Source organism: Alosa pseudoharengus, unplaced genomic scaffold (genome assembly GCF_046254945.1).
Source record: "Alosa pseudoharengus isolate Yale_2024_CS ecotype anadromous, Long Island Sound unplaced genomic scaffold, YU_APseudo_1.1 YU_APseudo_1.1_scf_22, whole genome shotgun sequence".
Taxonomy (NCBI): Eukaryota; Metazoa; Chordata; class Actinopteri; order Clupeiformes; family Clupeidae; genus Alosa; species Alosa pseudoharengus.
Window position 1 is genome coordinate 2,181,732 of NW_027468680.1, and position 21,292 is coordinate 2,203,023.

The 21,292-nt window shown below is 34.6% G+C and overlaps 1 protein-coding gene across 1 annotated transcript in view; it reads right to left on the minus strand.

Moving 5' to 3' along the window:
• Window positions 1–1,384: 1,384 nt before the first annotated feature.
• Window positions 1,385–21,292, minus strand: part of LOC143139234 (CD48 antigen-like) — a 31,837-nt gene continuing 11,929 nt past the window's right edge. Inside the window, exons 3-4 of the mRNA XM_076299838.1 lie at window positions 3,582–3,836; window positions 1,385–1,807 (exon numbers count right to left, since the gene is read on the minus strand). Of these exons, the coding sequence (XP_076155953.1) occupies window positions 1,677–1,807; window positions 3,582–3,836 (386 nt within the window). The 3' untranslated portion in view covers window positions 1,385–1,676. The remainder of the gene's footprint in view (window positions 1,808–3,581; window positions 3,837–21,292) is intronic.

Below are 21,292 nucleotides of genomic sequence, written 5' to 3' on the forward strand. Positions count from 1 at the left end.
TGCTGCCTGGCAACACATGACATCTACCACATAGCCTATTCCTCACTAAACAGTCTGCACACAGCCCCTATGAGGCACATGCATATGAGAGCTGAACCCTCTAGAGTGGAACAGATATGGATTCATATGAACCCTCTAGAGTGGAGCAGATATGGATTCATATGAGAGCTCTAGAGTGGAGCAGATATGTAAGGGATAATGGACGACACGGTGGTCTGTTCACAGAAGTTAATGCACGGTCGAGGTTGTAAAACGGCCCCGACGCGAAGCGAAGGGCCGTTTAAACCTCGTAGTGCATTAACTTCTGTGAACAGATCACCGTGGAGTCCATTATCCCGCTTATTCCACTGTTGCCACTTGCGTTGTGTTCATTTCCTGTTACAATTTAAACGTTTTAATCGCTAAAACTGTCTTGTTTGTAGAACTAATTTCTTCCAACACATATCAACTAATTTCTCAACTCACAGGACAAACTGCCGTTACTAGTTCTAAATGAATGGTTGCTACGGCCAAAGGCCAGTCGTTAGTTCTATCTCTCCCGTTGTCAAGCGGGCGTATCCCAAGATTCTGATGAACTTTAGCTTTGAAACATCGCTATTTTACTTAGCCGGCTGTCATCCATCTAGCTAAAAACCACCTCCGTCATATGCTACAATGTTGCAATGTTCTGAACGTCTGCATTTTACAGCTCGGATGCAACGTGACAGTTAATTTAAACTTCACAACGAGTTCGGCGAATTAATATACAAGTGTGATGCGGCCAAAAAAATGGATCTACTTCATAGGTGTGCAGATAACATACGGTTAATGGTCGTTCTAAATTACGTAGGACAATGGGAAATTCAACCAAGCAGTGGAATAAGGATTCATATGAGAGCTCTAGAGTGGAGCAGATATAGATTCATATGAGAGCTCTAGAGTGGAGCAGATATGCATTCATATGAGAGCTCTAGAGTGGAGCAGATATGCATTCCACATGGAACCTGCATTAGCATTATTATCACATTAATATATTATATTGTTAGCTGCACACTCACACAAAGACACACACACGTGTCTCTCAACTATATAAGCTTTATTTGCATGACTATATAAAGGGACACAACATTTCAATAAAATGAAATTCCGTACACAACAAATGTGTCCACGGAACATGGGGCAGCATTCCTCGATGTCTCCAAAACAGCTTCAATTGACACATTGTAACGTGTAATACCGGTATTCAAGATTTTACCATCATGACAATCACATGAAATCATAAGTGGAAGTTGCATGTATATACATGAAATACGCAATGCATAGTGCCACAACATACTGTACAGGTGAAGTAAACTGGAACACACACACGCTCTCCCTCCCTCCCTCCCTCCCTCACTCACTCACTCACTCACACACACACACACACAGCCTACTGTAGCCTACGTCCTCCCCCAACCAACTGCACAATCGGCCGCATACGGAGCATAGCCTATAGGAGCATAGCCTATAGCCTTTGAGCATAGCCTATAGGAGCATAGCCTATAGGAATAGGGTATTATAGCGCCATCACGCCACATTCTGCCCTCCCACAGGGGAAAAATGACTTGAACACAAAGACGGGTTGGATTTGTTGCTGGGAGACTCTGAAGTTTGTGTCGGATTCGATTCCTGTGAGCTTTTTGTGTGTGTGCACACGTTTATTTTGATTTATCAAGTTTCTCTCTGATGTGAACAGTGATGACAGCAGTAACCATGGTGGTCAGAACTACAGTCACCAGCAGGGCCTTCAGCAGACATGGAGACATTCCAGCAGGGGGCGCTAAATCATCTGAAATGAGACAGTCACAACATGTTAATGGTGTATGTGTATGTTTAAGGTATTCATAAATATATATCTTGTCGCGGTTACATGGTTGCTCTCTTATTACATGTGTAACACTACATTATGAACACAGGAAAAAATATATATAAAAAATGCAACATTCATGCACTGCCATCGCACTCGTATGTGTTTTGTCTTGTATCATGCATATTGTACTTGTTTATCGTGACCAGAGAGGGTTTAAGCGGAGCGAGAGGCGCAAACGTTCGTTAATTTCCGCGTTTGATTATTGCAAGGGGGGGGGGGGGGGGCTTTATGAAGACCAGAGTAAGCCCTCGCTGCACTAATGTCAATGGAGACTTGTGGAATTTTACCAATAAATTGGTCATTATGTCTTTCTGGATTTGTTGAGGGTTTTTTGGGAAATGTTGTCATACTCTGTAAGTGTTTGGGATCATTTCAAGCCTAATAGTGTAATTTTTTAGTGTTCGGATTTGTAATAAAATAACTTAATATCAGACCTTGCTGCTGCCAGCTGTCTGGTTGTTAGCATGCTAGCTAGCCTCTTAGCTAAGGTAACATTTTAAACGGAGAAGTGTAATTTCTTTGAAATGACAACTAGCTAAATAACATTACTGACATTAGTTGAAGTGAATAGTTTACAAGATAATTTGCAACAGTATATTACAGTAAGTTTAAGCAAAGTCCTTCAACTACTAGTCACTTATTAGAACAAAGCTGTATTGTATGAAAGTATATTTGGTGCAAAAGTGGCGAGCACATTTAACTGCAGATTTTGCATGTGCACACTAAAGTCATAAATGTGTAACAGTAAAGTTGAAGTTAGGGGCTACGGGTTCACAAATTCTTGTTACAGGTACACAAATCCTATCCTGTGAGTCACAACTTTCAAGTCATGCACTCGACACTTTTGCTCCAATCGTTGCAGCGCAGTTGGTGCGAAACACATTTGCACAGCCGTGTTTCATAATCTGAGAACATGCACAATATTCGTGCATTTGTAAACCCAAATGTGAACTAATGCATCCGAAGTTTAACCTGGCAATAGCCAGATGAATTTCGCTCCGCCTAGCTCCACTCATCCATCTGGAACCGATCCATTGAAGTGTTGCTTCAGAAGGCTGGGCCTAATCAAAAAATGCTTGCATATGATTGAATAAGCCACTTGTCCTTGTGCCTGCTCATAAAGTAACCTCAGCTTGTTTCCTTATCAATGAAGGATGCACGATTTATAGTTTTTCTTTGCACAAAGTGAGGAAAAAAATATTTGTTGCGGTGTGCGGTGTTAAGTTTTATGACCTTCATAGAATTGCCATAGCTACTCCCATCAACTTGTAGGCCATAGCGTTTTAAGCTAGTGTTAGCTAGCTAGCTAGCTCGGTTCACATGACTAATAAAATTATTCATATCATGTCCTAAAGAATGATTCATTGGTCATATGATACATGATTATAGACAATAATACTGTGAACATAATTATGTTTATCTGTTCTTATTGCTTATTAAGAGAGAAAGTTTATTTAGTGACGTATGGTGACCAGAACTGTCCCGTTTTGCTCTCATAGTAACGAATTACGTTGCTCTATCTTGCTAGTAATCAAGGATCTTTGTTGTGACCTGTCTGTAATAATGTATACCTTGTGTTGTTGTGTCTCACCTCTGTACAGTGGCCAGAGAGGTTGAAACATTGGAAACATTTGACATGTATGTACATGTCACTACCCCTACTCTGCCTATGTGAAGTGTTGTTGTTTCTCACCTCTGTACAGTGGGCAGAGAGGTTTAAACTCCATGGTGGTCTGTCTCCAGCTAACAGGGTTGCTATGGTTACAGGAGACAGTGTTGTGGTTGAGAGAGATGGAGAGGGATGTGACTCCTCCCTCCTGAGAGCAGACGATGCCGTTACATCTGGAGATCAGAGACACGTTGAGTCCTGTGCAGTTTAGAGTCACATTACAGGAGTCACTGCTGGACCAGTTAGACACCACAGTCAGAGTGGGGGCAGCTGCATGCTCTGTAAAACACACACACACACACACACACACACGCACACACACACACACACACACAAACACACACACACACACCACAGTCAGAGTAGGGGCAGCTACAGGCTCTGTAAAACACACACACACACACACACACACACCACAGTCAGAGTAGGGGCAGCTACAGGCTCTGTTAAACACACACACACACACACACACACACCACAGTCAGAGCTGGGGCTGCTGCAGGCTCTGTAAAACACACACCACTATACTTTACATTTAGCAGCTTTTATCCAAAGAGACCTTTAATAACAATTAATACTGCAACAATAAATACTACACCAGTAACTACTACACCAGTAAATACTACACCAGTAAATACTACACCAGTAACTACTACACCAGTAACTACTACACCAGTAAATACTACTTACAGTAAATACTACACCAGTAAATGCTACACCAGTAAATACTACTTACAGTAAATACTACACCAGTAAATACTACACCAGTAACTACTACACCAGTAAATACTACACCAATAACAGTAAATACTACACCAGTAACTACTACACCAGTAACTACTACACCAGTAACTACTACACCAGTAAATACTACTTACAGTAAATACTACACCAGTAACTACTACACCAGTAAATACTACACCAGTAAATACTACACCAGTAACTACTACACCAGTAAATACTACACCAGTAAATACTACACCAGTAACTACTACACCAGTAAATACTACACCAGTAACTACTACACCAGTAAATACTACACCAATAACAGTAAATACTACACCAGTAACTACAACACCAGTAAATACTACACCAATAACAGTAAATACTACACCAGCAACTACTACACCAGTAAATACTACACCAGTAACTACAACACCAGTAAATACTACACCAATAACAGTAAATACTACACCAGTAACTACTACACCAGTAACTACTACACCAGTAAATACTACTTACAGTAAATACTACACCAGTAAATACTACTTACAGTAAATACTACACCAGTAACTACTACACCAGTAACTACTACACCAGTAAATACTACTTACAGTAAATACTACACCAGTAACTACTACACCAGTAAATACTACACCAGTAAATAATACACCAGTAACTACTACACCAGTAAATACTACTTACAGTAAATACTACACCAGTAAATACTACTTACAGTAAATACTACTTACAGTAAATACTACACCAGTAACTACTACACCAGTAAATACTACTTACAGTAAATACTACACCAGTAACTACTACACCAGTAAATACTACACCAGTAACTACTACACCAGTAAATACTACTTACAGTAAATACTACTTACAGTAAATACTACACCAGTAACTACTACACCAGTAAATACTACACCAGTAAATACTACACCAGTAAATACTACTTACAGTAAATACTACACCAGTAACTACTACACCAGTAACTACTACACCAGTAACTACTACTTACAGTAAATACTAAACCAGTAAATACTACTTACAGTAACTACTACACCAGTAAATACTACACCAGTAACTACTACTTACAGTAAATACTACACCAGTAAATACTACTTACAGTAACTACTACACCAGTAAATACTACACCAGTAACTACTACTTACAGTAAATACTACACCAGTAAATACTGCTTACAGTAACTACTACACCAGTAAATACTACACCAGTAACTACTACTTACAGTAAATACTACACCAGTAACTACTACACCAGTAAATACTACACCAGTAACTACTACTTACAGTAAATATTACACCAGTAAATACTACTTACAGTAACTACTACACCAGTAAATACTACACCAGTAACTACTACTTACAGTAAATACTACACCAGTAAATACTACTTACAGTAACTACTACACCAGTAAATACTACACCAGTAACTACTACTTACAGTAAATACTACACCAGTAACTACTACACCAGTAAATACAATACCAGTAAATACTACACCAGTAAATACTACACCAGTAACTACTACACCAGTAAATACTACTTACAGTAAATACTACACCAGTAACTACTACACCAGTAAATACTACTTACAGTAAATACTACACCAGTAACTACTACACCAGTAAATACTACTTACAGTAAATACTACACCAGTAAATACTACACCAGTAAATACTACACCAATACTACACCAGTAACTACTACACCAGTAAATACTACACCAGTAAATACTACTTACAGTAAATACTACTTACAGTAAATACTACACCAGTAAATACTACTTACAGTAAATACTACTTACAGTAAATACTACACCAGTAACTACTACAACAGTAACTACTACATCAGTAAATACTACACCAGTAAATACTACACCAGTAAATACAATACCAGTAAATACTACACCAGTAACTACTACACCAGTAAATACTACACCAGTAAATACTACACCAATAACTACTACACCAGTAAATACTACACCAGTAACTACTACACCAGTAAATACTACACCAGTAAATACTACACCAATAACAGTAAATACTACACCAGTAAATACTACACCAGTAAATACTACACCAGTAACTACTACACCAGTAAATACTACTTACAGTAAATACTACACCAGTACATACTACACCAGTAACTACTACACCAGTAAATACTACACCAGTAAATACTACTTACAGTAAATACTACACCAGTAACTACTACACCAGTAAATACTACACCAGTAAATACTACTTACAGTAAATACTACTTACAGTAAATACTACTTACAGTAAATACTACACCAGTAAATACTACACCAGTAACTACTACACCAGTAAATACTACACCAGTAAATACTACTTACAGTAAATACTACACCAGTAAATACTACACCAGTAACTACTACACCAGTAAATACTACTTACAGTAAATACTACACCAGTAAATACTACACCAGTAACTACTACTTACAGTAAATACTACACCAGTAAATACTACACCAGTAACTACTACTTACAGTAAATACTACACCAGTAAATACTACACCAGTAAATACTACACCAGTAACTACTACTTACAGTAAATACTACTTACAGTAAATACTACACCAGTAAATACTACACCAGTAAATACTACTTACAGTAAATGCTACTTACAGTAAATACTACACCAGTAAATACTACACCAGTAACTACTACACCAGTAAATACTACACCAGTAAATACTACTTACAGTAAATACTACACCAGTAAATACTACACCAGTAACTACTACTTACAGTAAATACTACACCAGTAAATACTACACCAGTAAATACTACACCAGTAACTACTACTTACAGTAAATACTACTTACAGTAACTACTACACCAGTAAATACTACACCAGTAAATACTACACCAGTAAATACTACACCAGTAACTACTACACCAGTAAATACTACTTACAGTAAATACTACACCAGTAACTACTACACCAGTAACTACTACACCAGTAAATACTACTTACAGTAAATACTACACCAGTAACTACTACACCAGTAAATACTACACCAATAAATACTACACCAGTAAATACTACTTACAGTAACTACTACACCAGTAAATACTACACCAGTAAATACTACACCAATAACAGTAAATACTACACCAGTAAATACTACACCAGTAACTACTACACCAGTAACTACTACACCAGTAAATACTACTTACAGTAAATACTACACCAGTAAATACTACACCAGTAACTACTACACCAGTAAATACTACACCAGTAAATACTACTTACAGTAAATACTACACCAGTAAATACTACACCATTAAATACTACTTACAGTAAATACTACTTACAGTAAATACTACACCAGTAAATACTACACCAGTAACTACTACTTACAGTAAATACTACTTACAGTAAATACTACACCAGTAAATACTACACCAGTAACTACTACTTACAGTAAATACTACTTACAGTAAATACTACACCAGTAAATACTACACCAGTAAATACTACTTACAGTAAATGCTACTTACAGTAAATACTACACCAGTAAATACTACACCAGTAACTACTACACCAGTAAATACTACACCAGTAAATACTACTTACAGTAAATACTACACCAGTAAATACTACACCAGTAACTACTACTTACAGTAAATACTACACCAGTAAATACTACACCAGTAACTACTACTTACAGTAAATACTACTTACAGTAACTACTACACCAGTAAATACTACACCAGTAACTACTACTTACAGTAAATACTACTTACAGTAACTACTACACCAGTAAATACTACACCAGTAAATACTACACCAGTAAATACTACTTACAGTAAATACTACTTACAGTAAATACTACACCAGTAAATACTACACCAGTAACTACTACACCAGTAAATACTACACCAGTAAATACTACACCAGTAAATACTACTTACAGTAAATACTACACCAGTAACTACTACACCAGTAACTACTACACCAGTAAATACTTCTTACAGTAAATACTACACCAGTAAATACTACACCAATAACTACTACACCAGTAACTACTACACCAGTAAATACAATACTACACCAGTAAATACCACACCAGTAAATACAATACTACACCAGTAAATACTACACCAGTAACTACTACACCAGTAAATACTACACCAATAACAGTAAATACTACACCAGTAAATACTACACCAGTAACTACTACACCAGTAAATACTACACCAGTAAATACAATACTACACCAGTAAATACTACACCAATAAATACTACACCAATAACTACTACACCAGTAACTACTACACCAGTAAATACAATACTACACCAGTAACTACTACACCAGTAAATACAAAACTACACCAGTAAATACTACACCAGTAAATACTACACCAATAACAGTAAATACTACACCAGTAAATACTACACCAGTAAATACTACACCAATAACAGTAAATACTACACCAGTAAATACTACACCAGTAAATACTACACCAGTAAATACAATACTACACCAGTAACTACTACACCAGTAAATACTACACCAGTAAATACAATACTACACCAGTAACTACTACATCAGTAAATACTACACCAGTAAATACTACACCAGTAACTACTACTTACAGTAAATACTACACCAGTAAATACTACACCAGTAACTACTACTTACAGTAAATACTACTTACAGTAACTACTACACCAGTAAATACTACACCAGTAACTACTACTTACAGTAAATACTACTTACAGTAACTACTACACCAGTAAATACTACACCAGTAAATACTACTTACAGTAAATACTACACCAGTAAATACTACACCAGTAACTACTACACCAGTAAATACTACACCAGTAAATACTACACCAGTAACTACTACACCAGTAACTACTACACCAGTAAATACTTCTTACAGTAAATACTACACCAGTAAATACTACACCAATAACTACTACACCAGTAACTACTACACCAGTAAATACAATACTACACCAGTAAATACCACACCAGTAAATACAATACTACACCAGTAAATACTACACCAGTAACTACTACACCAGTAAATACTACACCAATAACAGTAAATACTACACCAGTAAATACTACACCAGTAACTACTACACCAGTAAATACTACACCAGTAAATACAATACTACACCAGTAAATACTACACCAATAAATACTACACCAATAACTACTACACCAGTAACTACTACACCAGTAAATACAATACTACACCAGTAACTACTACACCAGTAAATACAAAACTACACCAGTAAATACTACACCAGTAAATACTACACCAATAACAGTAAATACTACACCAGTAAATACTACACCAGTAAATACTACACCAATAACAGTAAATACTACACCAGTAACTACTACTTACAGTAAATACTACTTACAGTAAATACTACACCAGTAAATACTACACCAGTAAATACTACTTACAGTAAATGCTACTTACAGTAAATACTACACCAGTAAATACTACACCAGTAACTACTACACCAGTAAATACTACACCAGTAAATACTACTTACAGTAAATACTACACCAGTAAATACTACACCAGTAACTACTACTTACAGTAAATACTACACCAGTAAATACTACACCAGTAACTACTACTTACAGTAAATACTACTTACAGTAACTACTACACCAGTAAATACTACACCAGTAACTACTACTTACAGTAAATACTACTTACAGTAACTACTACACCAGTAAATACTACACCACTAAATACTACACCAGTAAATACTACTTACAGTAAATACTACTTACAGTAAATACTACACCAGTAAATACTACACCAGTAACTACTACACCAGTAAATACTACACCAGTAAATACTACACCAGTAAATACTACTTACAGTAAATACTACACCAGTAACTACTACACCAGTAACTACTACACCAGTAAATACTTCTTACAGTAAATACTACACCAGTAAATACTACACCAATAACTACTACACCAGTAACTACTACACCAGTAAATACAATACTACACCATTAAATACCACACCAGTAAATACAATACTACACCAGTAAATACTACACCAGTAACTACTACACCAGTAAATACTACACCAATAACAGTAAATACTACACCAGTAAATACTACACCAGTAACTACTACACCAGTAAATACTACACCAGTAAATACAATACTACACCAGTAAATACTACACCAATAAATACTACACCAATAACTACTACACCAGTAACTACTACACCAGTAAATACAATACTACACCAGTAACTACTACACCAGTAAATACAAAACTACACCAGTAAATACTACACCAGTAAATACTACACCAATAACAGTAAATACTACACCAGTAAATACTACACCAGTAAATACTACACCAATAACAGTAAATACTACACCAGTAAATACTACACCAGTAAATACTACACCAGTAAATACAATACTACACCAGTAACTACTACACCAGTAAATACTACACCAGTAAATACAATACTACACCAGTAACTACTACATCAGTAAATACTACACCAGTAAATACTACACCAGTAACTACTACTTACAGTAAATACTACACCAGTAAATACTACACCAGTAACTACTACTTACAGTAAATACTACTTACAGTAACTACTACACCAGTAAATACTACACCAGTAACTACTACTTACAGTAAATACTACTTACAGTAACTACTACACCAGTAAATACTACACCAGTAAATACTACTTACAGTAAATACTACACCAGTAAATACTACACCAGTAACTACTACACCAGTAAATACTACACCAGTAAATACTACACCAGTAACTACTACACCAGTAAATACTACTTACAGTAAATACTACACCAGTAAATACAATACTACACCAGTAACTACTACATCAGTAAATACTACACCAGTAAATACTACACCAGTAACTACTACTTACAGTAAATACTACACCAGTAAATACTACACCAGTAACTACTACTTACAGTAAATACTACTTACAGTAACTACTACACCAGTAAATACTACACCAGTAACTACTACTTACAGTAAATACTACTTACAGTAACTACTACACCAGTAAATACTACACCAGTAAATACTACTTACAGTAAATACTACACCAGTAAATACTACACCAGTAACTACTACACCAGTAAATACTACACCAGTAAATACTACACCAGTAACTACTACACCAGTAAATACTACACCAGTAACTACTACACCAGTAACTACTACACCAGTAAATACTTCTTACAGTAAATACTACACCAGTAAATACTACACCAATAACTACTACACCAGTAACTACTACACCAGTAAATACAATACTACACCAGTAAATACCACACCAGTAAATACAATACTACACCAGTAAATACTACACCAGTAACTACTACACCAGTAAATACTACACCAATAACAGTAAATACTACACCAGTAAATACTACACCAGTAACTACTACACCAGTAAATACTACACCAGTAAATACAATACTACACCAGTAAATACTACACCAATAAATACTACACCAATAACTACTACACCAGTAACTACTACACCAGTAAATACAATACTACACCAGTAACTACTACACCATTAAATACAATACTACACCAGTAAATACTACACCAGTAAATACTACACCAATAACAGTAAATACTACACCAGTAAATACTACACCAGTAAATACTACACCAATAACAGTAAATACTACACCAGTAAATACTACACCAGTAAATACTACACCAGTAAATACAATACTACACCAGTAACTACTACACCAGTAAATACTACACCAGTAAATACAATACTACACCAGTAACTACTACACCAGTAAATACTACACCAGTAAATACTACACCAATAACAGTAACTACTACACCAGTAACTACTACACCAGTAAATACAATACTACACCAGTAAATACTACACCAGTAAATACTACACCAATAACAGTAAATACTACACCAGTAAATACTACACCAGTAACTACTACACCAGTAAATACTACACCAGTAAATACTACTTACAGTAAATACTACACCGGTAACTACTACACCAGTAAATACTACACCAGTAACTACTACACCAGTAAATACTACTTACAGTAAATACTACTTACAGTAAATACTAAACCAGTAAATACTACACCAGTAACTACTACACCAGTAAATACTACACCAGTAAATACTACACCAGTAACTACTACACCAGTAAATACTACACCAATAAATACTACACCAGTAAATACTACTTACAGTAACTACTACACCAGTAAATACTACACCAGTAAATACTACACCAATAACAGTAAATACTACACCAGTAAATACTACACCAGTAACTACTACACCAGTAAATACTACTTATAGTAAATACTACACCAGTAAATACTACACCAGTAACTACTACACCAGTAAATACTACACCAGTAAATACTACTTACAGTAAATACTACACCAGTAAATACTACACCAGTAAATACTACTTACAGTAAATACTACTTACAGTAAATACTGCACCAGTAAATACTACACCAGTAAATACAATACTACACCAGTAAATACTACACCAGTAAATACTACACCAATAACAGTAAATACTACACCAGTAAATACTACACCAGTAAATACTACACCAATAACAGTAAATACTACACCAGTAAATACTACACCAGTAAATACTACACCAGTAAATACAATACTACACCAGTAACTACTACACCAGTAAATACTACACCAGTAAATACAATACTACACCAGTAACTACTACACCAGTAAATACTACACCAGTAAATACTACACCAATAACAGTAACTACTACACCAGTAACTACTACACCAGTAAATACAATACTACACCAGTAAATACTACACCAGTAAATACTACACCAATAACAGTAAATACTACACCAGTAAATACTACACCAGTAACTACTACACCAGTAAATACTACACCAGTAAATACTACTTACAGTAAATACTACACCAGTAACTACTACACCAGTAAATACTACACCAGTAACTACTACACCAGTAAATACTACTTACAGTAAATACTACTTACAGTAAATACTAAACCAGTAAATACTACACCAGTAACTACTACACCAGTAAATACTACACCAGTAAATACTACACCAGTAACTACTACACCAGTAAATACTACACCAATAAATACTACACCAGTAAATACTACTTACAGTAACTACTACACCAGTAAATACTACACCAGTAAATACTACACCAATAACAGTAAATACTACACCAGTAAATACTACACCAGTAACTACTACACCAGTAAATACTACTTATAGTAAATACTACACCAGTAAATACTACACCAGTAACTACTACTTACAGTAAATACTACTTACAGTAACTACTACACCAGTAAATACTACACCAGTAACTACTACTTACAGTAAATACTACACCAGTAAATACTACACCAGTAACTACTACTTACAGTAAATACTACTTACAGTAACTACTACACCAGTAAATACTACACCAGTAACTACTACTTACAGTAAATACTACTTACAGTAACTACTACACCAGTAAATACTACACCAGTAAATACTACTTACAGTAAATACTACACCAGTAAATACTACACCAGTAACTACTACACCAGTAAATACTACACCAGTAAATACTACACCAGTAACTACTACACCAGTAAATACTACACCAGTAACTACTACACCAGTAACTACTACACCAGTAAATACTTCTTACAGTAAATACTACACCAGTAAATACTACACCAATAACTACTACACCAGTAACTACTACACCAGTAAATACAATACTACACCAGTAAATACCACACCAGTAAATACAATACTACACCAGTAAATACTACACCAGTAAATACTACACCAGTAAATACTACTTACAGTAAATACTACTTACAGTAAATACTGCACCAGTAAATACTACACCAGTAAATACAATACTACACCAGTAAATACTACACCAGTAAATACTACACCAATAACAGTAAATACTACACCAGTAAATACTACACCAGTAAATACTACACCAATAACAGTAAATACTACACCAGTAAATACTACACCAGTAAATACTACACCAGTAAATACAATACTACACCAGTAACTACTACACCAGTAAATACTACACCAGTAAATACAATACTACACCAGTAACTACTACACCAGTAAATACTACACCAGTAAATACTACACCAATAACAGTAACTACTACACCAGTAACTACTACACCAGTAAATACAATACTACACCAGTAAATACTACACCAGTAAATACTACACCAATAACAGTAAATACTACACCAGTAAATACTACACCAGTAACTACTACACCAGTAAATACTACACCAGTAAATACTACTTACAGTAAATACTACACCAGTAACTACTACACCAGTAAATACTACACCAGTAACTACTACACCAGTAAATACTACTTACAGTAAATACTACTTACAGTAAATACTAAACCAGTAAATACTACACCAGTAACTACTACACCAGTAAATACTACACCAGTAAATACTACACCAGTAACTACTACACCAGTAAATACTACACCAATAAATACTACACCAGTAAATACTACTTACAGTAACTACTACACCAGTAAATACTACACCAGTAAATACTACACCAATAACAGTAAATACTACACCAGTAAATACTACACCAGTAACTACTACACCAGTAAATACTACTTATAGTAAATACTACACCAGTAAATACTACACCAGTAACTACTACTTACAGTAAATACTACTTACAGTAACTACTACACCAGTAAATACTACACCAGTAACTACTACTTACAGTAAATACTACACCAGTAAATACTACACCAGTAACTACTACTTACAGTAAATACTACTTACAGTAACTACTACACCAGTAAATACTACACCAGTAACTACTACTTACAGTAAATACTACTTACAGTAACTACTACACCAGTAAATACTACACCAGTAAATACTACTTACAGTAAATACTACACCAGTAAATACTACACCAGTAACTACTACACCAGTAAATACTACACCAGTAAATACTACACCAGTAACTACTACACCAGTAAATACTACACCAGTAACTACTACACCAGTAACTACTACACCAGTAAATACTTCTTACAGTAAATACTACACCAGTAAATACTACACCAATAACTACTACACCAGTAACTACTACACCAGTAAATACAATACTACACCAGTAAATACCACACCAGTAAATACAATACTACACCAGTAAATACTACACCAGTAACTACTACACCAGTAAATACTACACCAATAACAGTAAATACTACACCAGTAAATACTACACCAGTAACTACTACACCAGTAAATACTACACCAGTAAATACAATACTACACCAGTAAATACTACACCAATAAATACTACACCAATAACTACTACACCAGTAACTACTACACCAGTAAATACAATACTACACCAGTAACTACTACACCATTAAATACAATACTACACCAGTAAATACTACACCAGTAAATACTACACCAATAACAGTAAATACTACACCAGTAAATACTACACCAGTAAATACTACACCAATAACAGTAAATACTACACCAGTAAATACTACACCAGTAAATACTACACCAGTAAATACAATACTACACCAGTAACTACTACACCAGTAAATACTACACCAGTAAATACAATACTACACCAGTAACTACTACACCAGTAAATACTACACCAGTAAATACTACACCAATAACAGTAACTACTACACCAGTAACTACTACACCAGTAAATACAATACTACACCAGTAAATACTACACCAGTAAATACTACACCAATAACAGTAAATACTACACCAGTAAATACTACACCAGTAACTACTACACCAGTAAATACTACACCAGTAAATACTACTTACAGTAAATACTACACCGGTAACTACTACACCAGTAAATACTACACCAGTAACTACTACACCAGTAAATACTACTTACAGTAAATACTACTTACAGTAAATACTAAACCAGTAAATACTACACCAGTAACTACTACACCAGTAAATACTACACCAGTAAATACTACACCAGTAACTACTACACCAGTAAATACTACACCAATAAATACTACACCAGTAAATACTACTTACAGTAACTACTACACCAGTAAATACTACACCAGTAAATACTACACCAATAACAGTAAATACTACACCAGTAAATACTACACCAGTAACTACTACACCAGTAAATACTACTTATAGTAAATACTACACCAGTAAATACTACACCAGTAACTACTACACCAGTAAATACTACACCAGTAAATACTACTTACAGTAAATACTACACCAGTAAATACTACACCAGTAAATACTACTTACAGTAAATACTACTTACAGTAAATACTGCACCAGTAAATACTACACCAGTAAATACAATACTACACCAGTAAATACTACACCAGTAAATACTACACCAATAACAGTAAATACTACACCAGTAAATACTACACCAGTAAATACTACACCAATAACAGTAAATACTACACCAGTAAATACTACACCAGTAAATACTACACCAGTAAATACAATACTACACCAGTAACTACTACACCAGTAAATACTACACCAGTAAATACAATACTACACCAGTAACTACTACACCAGTAAATACTACACCAGTAAATACTACACCAATAACAGTAACTACTACACCAGTAACTACTACACCAGTAAATACAATACTACACCAGTAAATACTACACCAGTAAATACTACACCAATAACAGTAAATACTACACCAGTAAATACTACACCAGTAACTACTACACCAGTAAATACTACACCAGTAAATACTACTTACAGTAAATACTACACCAGTAACTACTACACCAGTAAATACTACACCAGTAACTACTACACCAGTAAATACTACTTACAGTAAATACTACTTACAGTAAATACTAAACCAGTAAATACTACACCAGTAACTACTACACCAGTAAATACTACACCAGTAAATACTACACCAGTAACTACTACACCAGTAAATACTACACCAATAAATACTACACCAGTAAATACTACTTACAGTAACTACTACACCAGTAAATACTACACCAGTAAATACTACACCAATAACAGTAAATACTACACCAGTAAATACTACACCAGTAACTACTACACCAGTAAATACTACTTATAGTAAATACTACACCAGTAAATACTACACCAGTAACTACTACACCAGTAAATACTACACCAGTAAATACTACTTACAGTAAATACTACACCAGTAAATACTACACCAGTAAATACTACTTACAGTAAATACTACTTACAGTAAATACTGCACCAGTAAATACTACACCAGTAAATACTACACCAGTAACTACTACACCAGTAAATACTACACCAGTAAATACTACTTACAGTAAATACTACACCAGTAACTACTACACCAGTAAATACTACACCAGTAACTACTACACCAGTAAATACTACTTACAGTAAATACTACTTACAGTAAATACTACACCAGTAAATACTACACCAGTAACTACTACACCAGTAAATACTACACCAATAACAGTAAATACTACACCAGTAAATACTACACCAGTAAATAGTACACCAGTAACTACTACACCAGTAAATACTACTTACAGTAAATACTACACCAGTAAATACTACACCAGTAACTACTACACCAGTAAATACTACACCAGTAAATACTACTTACAGTAAATACTACACCAGTAACTACTACACCAGTAAATACTACACCAGTAAATACTACTTACAGTAAATACTACTTACAGTAAATACTACACCAGTAAATACTACACCAGTAAATACTACTTACAGTAAATACTACACCAGTAACTACTACACCAGTAAATACTACACCAATAACAGTAAATACTACACCAGTAAATACTACACCAGTAAAAACTACACCAGTAAATACAATACTACACCATTAACTACTACACCATACACCAGTAAATACTACACCAGTAAATACTACACCAGTAGCTACACCAGTAACTACTACACCAGTAAATACTACACCAATAAATACTACACCAGTAAATACTACACCAGTAAATACTACTTACAGTAAATACTACACCAGTAAATACTACTTACAGTAAATACTACACCAGTAAATACTACACCAGTAAATACTACACCAATAACAGTAAATACTACACCAGTAACTAATACACTAGTAACTACTACACCAGTAAATACAATACTACACCAGTAAATACTACACCAGTAAATACAATACTACACCAGTAAATACTACACCAGTAACTACTACACCAGTAAATACTACACCAGTAAATACTACACCAATAACAGTAAATACTACACCAGTAAATACTACACCAGTAACTACTACACCAGTAACTACTACACGAGTAAATACAATACTACACCAGTAAATACTACACCAGTAACTACTACACCAGTAACTACTACACCAGTAAATACAATACTACACCAGTAAATACTACACCAGTAAATACTACACCAATAACAGTAACTACTACACCAGTAACTACTACACCAGTAAATACTACTTACAGTAAATACTACACCAGTAACTACTACACCGGTAAATACTACACCAATAACAGTAAATACTACACCAGTAAATACTACACCAGTAAATACATTACTACACCAGTAACTACTACACCAGTAACTACTACACCAGTAACTACTACACCAGTAAATACAATACTACACCAGTAACTACTACACCAGTAACTACTACACCTGTAAATACTACACCAGTAAATACTACACCAATAACAGTAAATACTACACCAGTAAATACTACACCAGTAAATACAATACTACACCAGTAACTACTGCACCAGTAACTACTACACCAGTAAATACTACACCAGTAACTACTACACCAGTAAATACTACACCAATAAATACTACACCAGTTAATACTACTTACAGTAACTACTACACCAGTAAATACTACACCAGTAAATACTACACCAATAACAGTAAATACTACACCAGTAAATACTACACCAGTAACTACTACACCAGTAACTACTACACCAGTAAATACTACTTACAGTAAATACTACTCCAGTAAATACTACACCAGTAACTACTACACCAGTAACTACTACACCAGTAAATACTACTTACAGTAAATACTACACCAGTAAATACTACACCAGTAAATACTACTTACAGTAAATACTACACCAGTAAATACTACACCAGTAAATACTACTTACAGTAAATGCTACTTACAGTAAATACTACACCAGTAAATACTACACCAGTAACTACTACACCACTAAATACTACACCAGTAAATACTACTTACAGTAAATACTACACCAGTAAATACTACACCAGTAACTACTACTTACAGTAAATACTACACCAGTAAATACTACACCAGTAAATACTACACCAGTAACTACTACTTACAGTAAATACTACTTACAGTAACTACTACACCAGTAAATACTACTTACAGTAAATACTACTCCAGTAAATACTACACCAGTAACTACTACACCAGTAACTACTACACCAGTAAATACTACTTACAGTAAATACTACACCAGTAAATACTACACCAGTAAATACTACACCAATAACAGTAAATACTACACCATTAAATACTACACCAGTAACTACTACACCAGTAACTACTACACCAGTAAATACTACTTCAGTAAATACTACTTACAGTAAATACTACACCAGTAAATACTACACCAGTAAATACTACTTACAGTAAATGCTACTTACAGTAAATACTACACCAGTAAATACTACACCAGTAACTACTACACCACTAAATACTACACCAGTAAATACTACACCAGTAAATACTACTTACAGTAAATACTACACCAGTAAATACTACACCAATAACTACTACACCAGTAACTACTACACCAGTAAATACAATACTACACCAGTAAATACTACACCAGTAAATACAATACTACACCAGTAAATACTACACCAGTAACTACTACACCAGTAAATACTACACCAATAACAGTAAATACTACACCAGTAAATACTACACCAGTAAATACTACACCAGTAACTACTACACCAGTAAATACTACACCAGTAAATACAATACTACACCAGTAAATACTACACCAGTAACTACTACACCAGTAAATACTACTTACAGTAAATAATACACCAGTAAATACTACACCAGTAAATACTACACCAATAACAGTAATAACACTAAATACTACACCAGTAAATACTACACCAGTAAATACTACTTAGAGTAAATACTACACCAGTAACTACTACACCAGTAACTACTACACCAGTAAATACTACACCAGTAAATACTACTTACAGTAAATACTGCTTAGAGTAAATACTACACCAGTAACTACTACACCAGTAACTACTACACCAGTAAATACTACACCAGTAAATACTACTTACAGTAAATACTACACCAGGAAATACTACACCAGTAAATACTACGCCAATAACAGTAAATACTACTTACAGTAAATACTACACCAGTAAATACTACACCAGTAACTACTACACCAGTAAATACTACACCAGTAAATACTACACCAGTAACTACTACACCAGTAAATACTACACCAATAACAGTAAATACTACACCAGTAAATACTACACCAGTAAATACTACACCAGTAATTACAATACTACACCAGTAAATACTACACCAGTAACTACTACACCAGTAACTACTACACCAGTAAATACTACACCAATAACAGTAAATACTACACCAGTAAATACTACACCAGTAAATACTACACCAGTAAATACAATACTACACCAGTAAATACTACACCAGTAACTACTACACCAGTAACTACTACACCAGTAAATACAATACTACACCAGTAAATACTACACCAGTAAATACTACACCAATAACAGTAAATACTA